The sequence below is a fragment of the Panicum virgatum genome, chromosome 2K (assembly GCF_016808335.1).
Source record: "Panicum virgatum strain AP13 chromosome 2K, P.virgatum_v5, whole genome shotgun sequence".
NCBI lineage: Eukaryota > Viridiplantae > Streptophyta > Magnoliopsida > Poales > Poaceae > Panicum > Panicum virgatum.
The window spans coordinates 58,723,792-58,738,411 of NC_053137.1; the positions used below are offsets into that span (position 1 = coordinate 58,723,792).

Genomic DNA, 14,620 nt, shown 5'->3' on the forward strand with positions numbered 1-14,620 from the left:
TTCTGATTCAAACGAGCAGGAGAGCCAGCAGGTCGACGGGAAGGCGGCGGTGGATCAACGAGTAGCCGTGGGGCGGATCGACGGGAAGCCACGGTGAGGGGCGGAGGCAGCCAAAAGAATCATCGGTGTCAGCTCCATTAAGAACCGCTGTCAGGTCATTTGATGAACAAGATGTAACAGTAATTTGCCACTGATTTTGGAAAAAATTATCGCTGTCAGCTTACATCCACAAACAGCCATGGCTCCGCCCCTGACGGTGAGCCAACTTTGCCAACCAGCAGAACGAAGATGACTTTCTTAGATGAACGGCTAATAAAAGCTCTTAACACCATCCTTGAATACCACACACGCAAATTGGTAAAACATAAAATTAAAATTATAAGCATCCACTGAATCCGGGGGCCGGGCCATGTGCATTGAAGCTAATTAAGCAGGCCATTTGTATGCCTTGTGGGTCAACACTAGTTCCGGGCCTTGTGGCTGCCACCACTGCCGGAGCTCGTGCGGGTCACCCACTGAGCTCTGGTTCTTGCACAGCATCGCGGATGGCAGGAGGTGCGGCCGTTCGTTCTGCATGCCGAGCACAGCGCGGCACATGTCCCGGTAGGACAGCGTGGAGCCCGACACGGCCACGCAGGGCAACAGCTTCTGCATCCGCTCCCGCTGCTCGAAGTAGTCGATGAAGCCCTTGCAGATGATGTCCCGCTGGTGCACGTACAAGTTGGGCACCCACGGCGACAGCTGCTCGAACTGTTCCTCCATGTTCCTCTTGTGGGGCTCGAGGATTATCCCCAGTCCGTGCTTGAGGATGTAGCTCGAGGAGATCACAACGCTCTTCGCCACCTTCGCCATGGGCAGGTTGTCGTTCATCGCCGCAGGCAGCGATACCTGTGGTGGGTTGAATAGGAAGGTCGGGATGTTCAGCTCCCTTTTGGCCATCATATCGCGCCCCACGTCCAGCGCTATGGACGCGCCAAGCGAGTGCCCCGCCAGCCACACCGAGCAGCTGCCGCCGGCGCCATTGACGACGACGGTGGCGCCGCCGCCGCTGGTCATGGAGTCGGGGAATAATTTCCCGACCTCCTCGCGCGCATGGCTGAAGCGGCCGCAGCCGCGGTGCGCGTTGAGCAGGATTCTGAGGTCGAGGCGCATGTCGCACAAAGTTGTGGCATCCCGTCGCATGGTGCCCCGGAAGGCGACGACGTAGCTCGGGGCCGACGGGTGGCGGGGCGAGCCGCCCGGTGGCGCGTACTCGAAGATGGCGCCGTAGATGAAGCGCTGCCTTCCTAATTCGATCTCGATGCGCCGGCCGATCATGCAAAAGACGCATTCGCACTCACACTTAAGCACGCGAAGCTGGCGGAAGTGGAAGCTCTCCCACCACGCCGGCGCGAGCGGCACGCATGTGTCGTCGTCGTCGGCGGCCTCGCGCAACTTGGTTCGCTCGCTCTCCAGAACGTAAGTGCCTTTAACAAGAGAGGCGGTGATGCAGCGGCGATGCTCCTCGTTGTCCCTGAAAAGCATTGCATTGGAGGTCATCATGAAATGCAAGCTATACCAAGAAGAGATCAGCATAATCTAAAAAAAGAAGAAGAGATCGATCAGCATGTTGTACGTCCATACCAGTCTATCTCAATTGTCTTTGTCGGAGAAGTTACTGCCATCAAATGCCTCGGGCCGATGATGGAGAATTCCTCGCCTGAATCCATGGCTGAATGCTGCAGCCTACTAGCTAGCTAGCTAGCTGGGGAATCGAAGGCACGCGGAAAAAGATTGGCCGATCGAATGCAGTAGTGGGCTATTGCTGGATGCTGGTCGATCTCTGCCGCCTATTCGATCGTTTGCTTCGTTCTCAAAGAGCTAGCCTTGTGCTCTTTATATTTATACACATATACATACACCGGCTGGGGCGTGGGGGTATCTAGATGATGCAATGCAACTAGTTGCCAATATATATATATATATATATATATATATATATATATATATATATATTCTCGTCTCTTCTCCGTAAGAGCATGGCAATAACGCAGCCGGCGAGCGGGCTGCATGCGAGGCCATGCGCCTGCTGCCGGCTGCATGCTGGTGGTTCAGCTCATCCGGGTCCACAAGTAGACAGTAGGATGTCTGCTTTGGCCGGTAGCAAGAGAAACGCTCACTTTTGTCTCTTTTTTCTCTTTTTTCTCCTTTTTCTCTTTTTCTTCTCTCTCCTCCACTTAGAATTCAGTCTTTTTTAGTCCACTATAATACTTGCTTTAAATTCACCAAGTAGCTGGCAGCGGCTGTGATTACGCCAAACACCCTCTTATTGGTGGGTGGACTTCTCTGGCCGGCTACACATTTTGGTTTGAAAGGAATCGAGCACTCGTAGCCTAAGAGGGGCCGGGGAAAGGGTCAAGTAAACAACTTAAAACTTTAATCCAAGACTTCAACTAGTTTGCACGTAAATTTAAACTAAAACAAACTATCTAGGGCTGGCAACGGGCACAGACCCGTCAGGTTTTGCCTACCCAAACCCGTGCCCACGACGCTAGAATGAGATCGGTTAGAAAACCCATGCCCGTCATGGGTTCGTTTTTAAGCCCAGACCCGTGCCCGCTCGGGCCTCGCTTCGCTCGCACCCGGTAACTAGCATACGCCTACGAGGGATGGTGGCGTGGTGTGGTGCAGGGCAGAGGCACGGCGAGAGGTGGGCGTGTGGCGTGGTGTAGGGGCGGAGGCGTGGAGCCATGGAGGTGGGCGTCGCGCGTCACCTGGTGTAGCGGTGCTGCTGCAGGGGCGAGTGGGTGCGGTGAAAAGTTGTGGCGTGGCGCGGCGATGTGGTATAGGGGCTAAGCCGCGGAGGAGGGCGTCTCCGGTGGAGGAGGAGATGACGGGCCCGGCCGCTGGGTCGGAGCGTCGGAGGCGCGGCATGGCCGCATGGTGCAGGGGTAGAGGTGGGTGGCGCCAGCGAAGGAGGAGACAACCGGAGGCTGGGCGCGGAGGCTCAGCCTCGGTCCCTCGGATGCACTGCCGCCAAGGGGTGGGGTGGGGTGGTGGAAATGAATTAGGTTAGGCTTTTGGAGGCGGCGTCAGGTTTTATATGAGCTTAATTGGGCCAGGATGCTTGTTTTATTTGATCTGAGATAACTATTGGGCCGGGTTAGAAAAACCGATGGATTTACATGTTCGGGTTTTATGTTCCTAGACCTAAACCCGTAAACTCGTTGGGTCAGACATTTATCCATCCACCTATTCCTCTGCAAGCCTCGTATTCTTGCCATTGGGCTTGGAGAGCGGCTAGGGAATACTCGGCGCGTGCGGCTCTTGCCCGTTGTTCCTCCAGTTCTTGGGTTGCCTTTTCTGCCCTGTGGATTTGGTGTTTCAATTGTGCCGCCTGTTCGCGGTAAAGTTCATCCAGGCCGGTGAGGTAGATGGATAGGTGGGAGACCGTATCTTCTAGGTCTTCTTCTTCTCTTCCAAGTCCTCTCATCCGGGCAATCCATGAGCATCCTCTTCCTTCAGTAGGCGGGAAAAATCCCATAGAAGTCTGCTGAAGATGATGCTTGTAGATCACATGCAGACGTCGCAGGGCTTTTCGGGCAGCTTTTCGGTAGGTGTCAGGGAAGCGAAAGCCAGTGGTGGAGATGAACCAGGGGTCTACGTCAAGATAGCAGGTGCTTCTTCCCACGAAAATCATCACGTCGCACCGAAGAGTGCCCCTGGAGTCGTATTCCCGGTAGACATACTCTGGTGGGTCCACCACTCCGATGCATTCCAGGCTGAGTATCAATAACTTAGGAAGGCCGGGCTCTGCGTGGCAGATTCCGCCACTCCATCCATTGTCAGCCATCTGGAACAGGGCAAGAATCAGCGGTGAGTGTTTGTGTGAAAAAAGGATTAAGTAAGGAAAAATCCTAATGTGAAAAGGCCTGAAAAGGGTTTCGATCCTAAGGGTCACGTCCTACGGCCAACCTACGGCTCTGATACCACCTGAAGCGTCCCCTTATAAGAGAAGACTTGAAAGTGATACAATATCAGTCCCAGGAGGCTGATAACACTTTTATTACATCAGATGGTACATCACCATACAACTCTACGCGGAAGTGGGCAGTGAAACGCCACTATCGCGAGGATAACAACTAACACCCACACAACGATATTAACTACGAAGAGAGGGTCATCAGAGTCTTGCGCCATACGGAACTTCCTGCGGGTGACCCTATCCACAGGCAAGGTTGGGTGCAGGACGGACTCCTACTCAACGTCTTCGGGAAGAAAGTCGGGATCTTCCTCTGTAAAAATTAATAATAAGTTTGAGGACCTAAACGGTCGATTTGTAAGTTTGGGATGAGATGACACATCCGAACAAGTTTAGAGACCTGTGATGGACTTTACTCTTTTCCATGTTACTAACTGTAATATATGGTGTGTGTGTGTGGATATACTAGCTGTCAAAGTATATAAAGTTCAGAACTAACTATATGTTGTTAAATTAGGTTTATCGAATGGTAACCAATCCACGATCCAGGGATGGAGTCTCCAACTTTGAGCAAATACAATAGTGCAGACGTCTGCTGTCTTTTTGTCACAAACAGACAGCTGAACAGACAGATTGTACAATGAGCTCTTTGTTTGGCTGTCTGCAGGGTGATTAATTCATCCTTTGACACACAAACTCATGAATTTGAGGATGTGCCTAAAGTAAAAATGTAGCCAAATAACAGGCCTATAACTTTCATTTGGGCGTTTTTTTATGTTTACATGTGGAAGAGATCCAGGGGCTGCAAGTTTCGGGTTCAGAAAGAGTGCAACTCAAATTCAGAAAATGCAGACTGAATCTGGCATGCCCTTGTAGACAAGGTTTGACCACGGGTGTACAGAAGCATCATCTTTTAATAATGCTGATAGCTTCTTACATTATTTAAGATTTTTGCTTGAACTTTAATAACTACAAAGTTATTTTCCTATTCTGATCCCTCTTTGAATTCTCAATCAAAGCATGTTCCCGTTGTATGTGCATATAATACTCTGCGCGGAGTAATGTACGTATCTGCCGGCGGCCGATGAGTCGAGCGAAACGGAAACGACGCGCCGCGCGTGCACGCACATGGTCACGTCCCGCGGGGGTCGTTAGTTCTTGGTTCGCGGAAGCCTCGATCGATCGATCCGATCCAACGGCAGATGCAGCAGGCTACTCCGATCCGTCACCGGTTTTCGCCGCCTCCCCTACGGTCTACGGTCTACCCCGTCCACTACCCGTGTGCCCGCGCCGTGGTCTGCGCTCCCCTGTAATCCCCCGGCGCGAACACGAGGCCAACCGCGGCGCCCGTCAGCTCCAGCTCAGCCAACATGCACGGGCCCAACCCTTTCTTCCTTCCTCGAAGCCAGTAACCCACCGGTCTTGATTCGGTGGCACCGTGCACTGCATGGCGATGCGCACACCGCGAGCTGCCGCCTACAGTACAGGCCAAGAGAGGCTAACAGCAGGCCTACAGGCCAAGTTGGAGGATCTCTATAATTGGCATTATAAAAATCGGCAGAGGAGGATCGGCGGGTGGCCGGAGGATCATGTTGGCATGGCACCGTGCACTGTGCACTGCATGGCTACCCGGGCGTGGTGCATCGCCCACCGTATCCCAAATCCGTATGATTGGGCAATGGCCAGGACTCGAACCCGAGGAAACAATCGCCGGCCGGCGGTGATCCGGATGCACGGGTCTCCGAGGAGGGGCGGACACATACCCCCTGCCGACCGCGTCGCGTCCCGCCTATGCAGCTACCTGGAGACGGGGGTGAATTGCGGGAATCGTCGTCGGGTTCTAACCGGCGGCCGGCCGCTTTCCGCGAGCTCGTTTGTGCGGTTGCTCCACTCGCGCGGCGGGGTCCCTCCTGACTCAGCGTCGAGGCCATATATCGCCCGCAATGCAAACTTGCAATCCGTTGTCTAAAGATTTCCACATATCTTTTTTGAGCTGTCCGTTTGCTGGGAAATATTTTTTCTGATTAGACAGCATATACATGCATACGCTTTTTTCATTGGACCGCATGTGCATGCAGCAGAAGCTCCTATATTTCTTTTATTTTCTCTCTTCATATTCTGACACGTGCGCTTTTGTGCTTCTTATTTTTACTCTCTCTCCATGCATGGTCTGACACCATACCCACTTGCATGCAAGTTTGGAGTTTGTTTTCTTTTCTCTCTCGGTGCATCATATGACATCACATATGTCCACTTGCATTCATGTTTGCGGCTTGTTTATTTTCTCTCTTCATGCATGGTCCACATCACACATGCCCACTTGCATGCATGTTTGCATCTTATTTTCTTTTTCCTCTATGTGAATGCACGCTTTTTTTCTCAGTACATACATGCCGGCACCTGCAGTTACTCCTCTCTTTTCTTCTTCTTTCTTTTGGCCGGAACATGGCACCGGTTGGCCGCCGCCTCTGCCGCACCATCGCAGACTGCCCCTGCAAGGTCCGCGCCATGGCGCCGCGCGCGCCAACCCCGCCGGGTTGCCTTGGCCGCGGGCCAGCCCCACGTGCCCCTCTTGTCCCGGCCGCCGCCAAAGTCCTCCGCCCGCCGCCGCCGGGAGTTGCGTGCCGAGAGCTGCAGCCGAGGTCCACTGGGGTGGGCATGGGCCCGCCCGCTTGCCGCACGACCGCGAGAGATAGGAGGAGGAGAGTGGGCCGCTGGCGGGGAGGAGCCGGGCTCCGCCATGCCGCACTGCCGGGAGCCGCATGCAGGGGGCTCAAAGAGAGAGAGGAGGAGGAGGAGGAGGGAGAGAAGAGAGGAGAGCATTCAAAGCAGCCCAAGATCCTCCTCCATCCTTCACCAGATGTGCCAAGCATTGGTACAGCCTCAAGATCCAGTGCTTGGACACACCAGAACACATTATTGACGATGAACGAGCATCGGCCGCTGACCAGTGAAAAAAGAGAGAGGAAAACCAATCCGCCGCCACCGACCAAGAAGCTGATGACCGGAAAAGAGGATCTTGAAGCTAGCATCGCCAGCTCCGCATCCAAGTGAAGCGTCCCCTCATAAGAGAAGACTTGAAAGTGATACAATATCAGTCCCAGGAGGCTGATAACACTTTTATTACATCAGATGGTACATCACCGTACAACTCTACGCGGAAGTGGGCAGTGAAGCACCACTATCGCGAGGACAACAACTAACACCCACACAACGATATTAACTACGAAGAGGGGGTCATCAGAGTCTTGCGCCATACGGAACTTCCTGCGGGTGACCCTATCCACAGGCAAGGTTGGGTGCAGGACGGACTCCTACCCAACGTCTTCGGGAACAAAGTCGGGATCTTCCTCTGTAAAAATTAAGAATGGGGTGAGTACAAACGTACTCAGCAAGTCCAACCACACCCACGGAGGGGGTATAAACAGAATATAAGGCATAGGATAAATCAAGGATAAGGCTAGGGTTTAATTTGCGGAAAGCTGATTTTTATGCAAGGGTTCATTTGAAAGAAAGGATTTTCAAAGCAAGTTTTTCGAGTAACACAGGATCCAAGTTTTAAGTTGCTACCGGACTCCTTATCCGCCGTAGCAGACGGCACAACTGTCGGACACTTTTCCAAAACAACTCACGCCAACCCATCCAATCCCAGAAGAAACACTAGTTATGTGACCACACCGTAACTCGCCTAGTACCGTGGGCACGGCTATTCGAATAGATTTTAACTCTGCATAGGTGTGCAACTTTACCCACAAGCGGGGTACCGCAACATCGATCACCTTAGTGTCGGCGCAGATCCCAACAAAGCCATTACCCACCTTAGCTAGACCTGACTAGCCATCACGGGATCCACCAAGGGGTCATTGACCTATCACAGAGGTTTTAACCGGGGCATAAGTCACACAGAGCTAATCCCTTCTCCTTGATCACCCGTTGCTCTCAGCTCTCCTGATGGCTATCAGACTAACTAGTGGGGTTTATGCTAAGCCGTTGCCCATACAACGGTCGAGTGGTTTGCACGATAGTGGAGTTAGGTGAGATGACACACCAACTCGGTCCTTAATTGTGACAAGATGGATATCTCCCTTCCTTGCTCAACCACACAGGCACGAGCACACCATTTGGCAAATCACACAGAAGTGCCATCCATCCCGTCTAAACTTATCTTTCGAAAATTTCACATTTTTTCTTTCCCACACACTCACACATTTTTCTTTTATAAAACAAGATGTATTGTGTTTAAGGTCCTAAGCGTTCTAGCAGCGATTTACGTCCAAACAAATCATATTCAGACATTAATCTAGGTGGTCAAGGAATGGTTATAACAAATCAAGGGGTGGCTATCCAACCATGTTTTCAGCAGGCAAAACATATGCAATTTTATAAAATATGCCAATAGGTTGTGTTTATAAAAACTAGGACAAAATATGCATTAAAGGGCGGGATTGAACTTGCCGTCTTCAAAGCCTTCCAGGAAGTCCTGCTCGAGGTACTGTCCTTCAGGTTCGGGGTCGCGGAACTAGTCCTCATTCACTTACTCGCAGTATTGCTCGTCGACGGGCTTTCCCTCGTTCACACCGTGGTCTACGACGCATACAAACAAACACACAATCAAGAAAAAAGAAATAAAAGCTTTATCGTTGAGCTCGAATCAGAAACAATTAAGATATGGAGATAGGAGTAATGTTTTTGGGAGATTTCCTAACGGCATGGCCAGAACTATGTTAGGAATGGCGTGGTAAAGTTTCGGGTCGATCGGAGATCGTTTGGCGCATGAAATGATAGGTTGGAGAGGGATTTAGGGTTAAATAAGGATTCAGGGGCTCATTTGTAAATTGTCTGGAATAGAAAGGACTCAGTTGTAATTTCTAGAAATATCTGGGGCATACTAAAAGTTGTGGGCATACTAATTCCACCATATAAACATAATTCTAAATAAACCCCCACAACTTTTAGTATGCCCCAGATATTTCTAGAAATTACAACTGAGTCCTTTCTATTCCAGACAATTTACAAATGAGCCCCTGAATCCTTATTTAACCCTAAATCCCTCTCCAACCTATCATTTCATGCGCCAAACGATCTCCGATCGACCCGAAACTTTACCACGCCATTCCTAACATAGTTCTGGCCATGCCGTTAGGAAATCTCCCAAAAACATTACTCCTATCTCCATATCTTAATTGTTTCTGATTCGAGCTCAACGATAAAGCTTTTATTTCTTTTTTCTTGATTGTGTGTTTGTTTGTATGCGTCGTAGACCACGGTGTGAACGAGGGAAAGCCCGTCGACGAGCAATACTGCGAGTAAGTGAATGAGGACTAGTTCCGCGACCCCGAACCTGAAGGACAGTACCTCGAGCAGGACTTCCTGGAAGGCTTTGAAGACGGCAAGTTCAATCCCGCCCTTTAATGCATATTTTGTCCTAGTTTTTATAAACACAACCTATTGGCATATTTTATAAAATTGCATATGTTTTGCCTGCTGAAAACATGGTTGGATAGCCACCCCTTGATTTGTTATAACCATTCCTTGACCACCTAGATTAATGTCTGAATATGATTTGTTTGGACGTAAATCGCTGCTAGAACGCTTAGGACCTTAAACACAATACATCTTGTTTTATAAAAGAAAAATGTGTGAGTGTGTGGGAAAGAAAAAATGTGAAATTTTCGAAAGATAAGTTTAGACGGGATGGATGGCACTTCTGTGTGATTTGCCAAATGGTGTGCTCGTGCCTGTGTGGTTGAGCAAGGAAGGGAGATATCCATCTTGTCACAATTAAGGACCGAGTTGGTGTGTCATCTCACCTAACTCCACTATCGTGCAAACCACTCGACCGTTGTATGGGCAACGGCTTAGCATAAACCCCACTAGTTAGTCTGATAGCCATCAGGAGAGCTGAGAGCAACGGGTGATCAAGGAGAAGGGATTAGCTCTGTGTGACTTATGCCCCGGTTAAAACCTCTGTGATAGGTCAATGACCCCTTGGTGGATCCCGTGATGGCTAGTCAGGTCTAGCTAAGGTGGGTAATGGCTTTGTTGGGATCTGCGCCGACACTAAGGTGATCGATGTTGCGGTACCCCGCTTGTGGGTAAAGTTGCACACCTATGCAGAGTTAAAATCTATTCGAATAGCCGTGCCCACGGTACTAGGCGAGTTACGGTGTGGTCACATAACTAGTGTTTCTTCTGGGATTGGATGGGTTGGCGTGAGTTGTTTTGGAAAAGTGTCCGACAGTTGTGCCGTCTGCTACGGCGGATAAGGAGTCCGGTAGCAACTTAAAACTTGGATCCTGTGTTACTCGAAAAACTTGCTTTGAAAATCCTTTCTTTCAAATGAACCCTTGCATAAAAATCAGCTTTCCGCAAATTAAACCCTAGCCTTATCCTTGATTTATCCTGTGCCTTATATTCTGTTTATACCCCCTCCGTGGGTGTGGTTGGACTTGCTGAGTACGTTTGTACTCACCCCATTCTTAATTTTTACAGAGGAAGATCCCGACTTTGTTCCCGAAGACGTTGGGTAGGAGTCCGTCCTGCACCCAACCTTGCCTGTGGATAGGGTCACCCGCAGGAAGTTCCGTATGGCGCAAGACTCTGATGACCCCCTCTTCGTAGTTAATATCGTTGTGTGGGTGTTAGTTGTTGTCCTCGCGATAGTGGTGCTTCACTGCCCACTTCCGCGTAGAGTTGTACGGTGATGTACCATCTGATGTAATAAAAGTGTTATCAGCCTCCTGGGACTGATATTGTATCACTTTCAAGTCTTCTCTTATGAGGGGACGCTTCACTTGGATGCGGAGCTGGCGATGCTAGCTTCAAGATCCTCTTTTCCGGTCATCAGCTTCTTGGTCGGTGGCGGCGGATTGGTTTTCCTCTCTCTTTTTTCACTGGTCAGCGGCCGATGCTCGTTCATCGTCAATAATGTGTTCTGGTGTGTCCAAGCACTGGATCTTGAGGCTGTACCAATGCTTGGCACATCTGGTGAAGGATGGAGGAGGATCTTGGGCTGCTTTGAATGCTCTCCTCTCTTCTCTCCCTCCTCCTCCTCCTCCTCCTCTCTCTTTGAGCCCCCTGCATGCGGCTCCCGGCAGTGCGGCATGGCGGAGCCCGGCTCCTCCCCGCCAGCGGCCCACTCTCCTCCTCCTATCTCTCGCGGTCGTGCGGCAAGCGGGCGGGCCCATGCCCACCCCAGTGGACCTCGGCTGCAGCTCTCGGCACGCAACTCCCGGCGGCGGCGGGCGGAGGACTTTGGCGGCGGCCGGGACAAGAGGGGCACGTGGGGCTGGCCCGCGGCCAAGGCAACCCGGCGGGGTTGGCGCGCGCGGCGCCATGGCGCGGACCTTGCAGGGGCAGTCTGCGATGGTGCGGCAGAGGCGGCGGCCAACCGGTGCCATGTTCCGGCCAAAAGAAAGAAGAAGAAAAGAGAGGAGTAACTGCAGGTGCCGGCATGTATGTACTGAGAAAAAGAAGCGTGCATTCACATAGAGGAAAAAGAAAATAAGATGCAAACATGCATGCAAGTGGGCATGTGTGATGTGGACCATGCATGAAGAGAGAAAATAAAACAAGCCGCAAACATGAATGCAAGTGGACATATGTGATGTCATATGATGCACCGAGAGAGAAAAGAAAACAAACTCCAAACTTGCATGCAAGTGGGTATGGTGTCAGACCATGCATGGAGAGAGAGTAAAAATAAGAAGCACAAAAGCGCACGTGTCAGAATATGAAGAGAGAAAATAAAAGAAATATAGGAGCTTCTGCTGCATGCACATGCGGTCCAATGAAAAAAGCGTATGCATGTATATGCTGTCTAATCAGAAAAAATATTTCCCAGCAAACGGACAGCTCAAAAAAGATATGTGGAAATCTTTAGACAACGGATTGCAAGTTTGCATTGCGGGCGATATATGGCCTCGACGCTGAGTCAGGAGGGACCCCGCCGCGCGAGTGGAGCAACCGCACAAACGAGCTCGCGGAAAGCGGCCGGCCGCCGGTTAGAACCCGACGACGATTCCCGCAATTCACCCCCGTCTCCAGGTAGCTGCATAGGCGGGACGCGACGCGGTCGGCAGGGGGTATGTGTCCGCCCCTCCTCGGAGACCCGTGCATCCGGATCACCGCCGGCCGGCGATTGTTTCCTCGGGTTCGAGTCCTGGCCATTGCCCAATCATACGGATTTGGGATACGGTGGGCGATGCACCACGCCCGGGTAGCCATGCAGTGCACAGTGCACGGTGCCATGCCAACATGATCCTCCGGCCACCCGCCGATCCTCCTCTGCCGATTTTTATAATGCCAATTATAGAGATCCTCCAACTTGGCCTGTAGGCCTGCTGTTAGCCTCTCTTGGCCTGTACTGTAGGCGGCAGCTCGCGGTGTGCGCATCGCCATGCAGTGCACGGTGCCACCGAATCAAGACCGGTGGGTTACTGGCTTCGAGGAAGGAAGAAAGGGTTGGGCCCGTGCATGTTGGCTGAGCTGGAGCTGACGGGCGCCGCGGTTGGCCTCGTGTTCGCGCCGGGGGATTACAGGGGAGCGCAGACCACGGCGCGGGCACACGGGTAGTGGACGGGGTAGACCGTAGACCGTAGGGGAGGCGGCGAAAACCGGTGACGGATCGGAGTAGCCTGCTGCATCTGCCGTTGGATCGGATCGATCGATCGAGGCTTCCGCGAACCAAGAACTAACGACCCCCGCGGGACGTGACCATGTGCGTGCACGCGCGGCGCGTCGTTTCCGTTTCGCTCGACTCATCGGCCGCCGGCAGATACGTACATTACTCCGCGCAGAGTATTATATGCACATACAACGGGAACATGCTTTGATTGAGAATTCAAAGAGGGATCAGAATAGGAAAATAACTTTGTAGTTATTAAAGTTCAAGCAAAAATCTTAAATAATGTAAGAAGCTATCAGCATTATTAAAAGATGATGCTTCTGTACACCCGTGGTCAAACCTTGTCTACAAGGGCATGCCAGATTCAGTCTGCATTTTCTGAATTTGAGTTGCACTCTTTCTGAACCCGAAACTTGCAGCCCCTGGATCTCTTCCACATGTAAACATAAAAAAACGCCCAAATGAAAGTTATAGGCCTGTTATTTGGCTACATTTTTACTTTCAGGCGCATCCTCAAATTCATGAGTTTGTGTGTCAAAGGATGAATTAATCACCCTGCAGACAGCCAAACAAAGAGCTCATTGTACAATCTGTCTGTTCAGCTGTCTGTTTGTGACAAAAAGACAGCAGATGTCTGCACTATTGTATTTGCTCAAAGTTAGAGACTCCATCCCTGGATCGTGGATTGGTTACCATTCGATAAACCTAATTTAACAACATATAGTTAGTTCTGAACTTTATATACTTTGACAGCTAGTATATCCACACACACACACACACACACCATATATTATAGTTAGTAACATGGAAAAGAGTAAAGTCCATCACAGGTCTCTAAACTTGTTCGGCTGTGTCATCTCAGTCCCAAACTTACAAATCGACCGTTTAGGTCCTCAAACTTATTCATCTGGGGTATCTTGGTCCTCAAACTTGTTTGGCCATGTCATCTCATCTCATACTTACGTTTCCGTATTTCATATTGCAACTTGTGTGCCTTTACTTTCTTACTGTAGTTCTTTTTAGGATTGGCTATAGGTTACAAAACTCTTTCGGGATAAGGCTTTCACACTAGAAGAACCATAGTTGCACATCTAGATAGCTTTTAGAGATGACAATGGGTACCCGAAACCCGACGGGTTTGCTCCATTAGGGCATGTGTTTGGGACAATTTCTCGACCTGCGGGTCTGCTAATGGGAAAATAACTTTGTAGTTATTAAAGTTCAAGCAAAAATCTTAAATAATGTAAGAAGCTGTCAGCATTATTAAAAGATGATGCTTCTGTACACCCGTGGTCAAACCTTGTATACAAGGGCATGTCAGATTCAGTCTGCATTTTCTGAATTTGAGTTGCACTCTTTCTGAACCCGAAACTTGCTGCCCCTGGATCTCTTCCACATGTTCTAGACATGCGCTTTTTGGGTAGTGGTTGGTTTTGCGGAAAAGAAACAATTACAAGTGAGTCCTTATTTTTCTATGTTTTAGCTTCAATATAAAGTAATATCAGCAATCAAGGTGAACAAATCAATAATTAGATAATATCAGCCCGCATCTCATCTCTTTTAATTCATTTCTTTGCTACGATGTGACCAAGAGATCAAGGCTCTCATGACCGCGAGACACGGCGAATCGATCCGATTTAACCTTGCATGGTGGACCTAACTAACACGGCAAGCAAAAGCCCTGTCGGACCCCACGCACCAACCTTTCCCCTCCCCGCCTCGAACTACAGGAACCAGCCCAACGACATATGGTCAGCCGAGCTCAACGTGAGACCACCAAAAGTAAACATATGCATCCCAATTCTCCGCGACTACTCGACTCGCCCCAGGAGTTGGGTGCGGGTTCCTGTACTTTCGAAGCAAAGCAGTACTCGGCTTACCAGTTTCGACTACCTCCTACTCCCGGCATGCGGCTAGTACAATTCAATCCCCGATCAGCACAGCCGACAACGAAATGGTCCTTAATCGACACAGATGGGGCTACACCTTTCCCCATCCAGTCTCCCATCCCATACCTTCTATCTTGAATATAA

General features: G+C 50.5%; 1 protein-coding gene across 1 annotated transcript; it reads right to left on the reverse strand.

Moving 5' to 3' along the window:
* Positions 1–208: 208 nt before the first annotated feature.
* LOC120696185 (GDSL esterase/lipase At4g10955-like) lies at positions 209–1,884 on the reverse strand. Its single transcript, XM_039979320.1, has 2 exons — positions 1,624–1,884; positions 209–1,513 (listed from the first exon to the last, which is right to left on the reverse strand). The coding sequence occupies exons 1-2, from the start codon at positions 1,707–1,709 to the stop codon at positions 427–429; spliced, it is 1,173 nt and encodes a 390-aa protein (XP_039835254.1). The 5' UTR covers positions 1,710–1,884; the 3' UTR covers positions 209–426.
* Positions 1,885–14,620: the final 12,736 nt, after the last annotated feature.

Excerpts from the sequence above, each read along its gene's own strand:
- LOC120696185 (XM_039979320.1), bottom strand. The coding sequence starts at position 1,709 with ATGGATTCAGGCGAGGAATTCTCCATCATCGGCCCGAGGCATTTGATG. Across the intron at positions 1,514-1,623 it reads AAGACAATTGAGATAGACTG|GGACAACGAGGAGCATCGCC; the intron begins GTATGGACGTAC and ends AATGCTTTTCAG.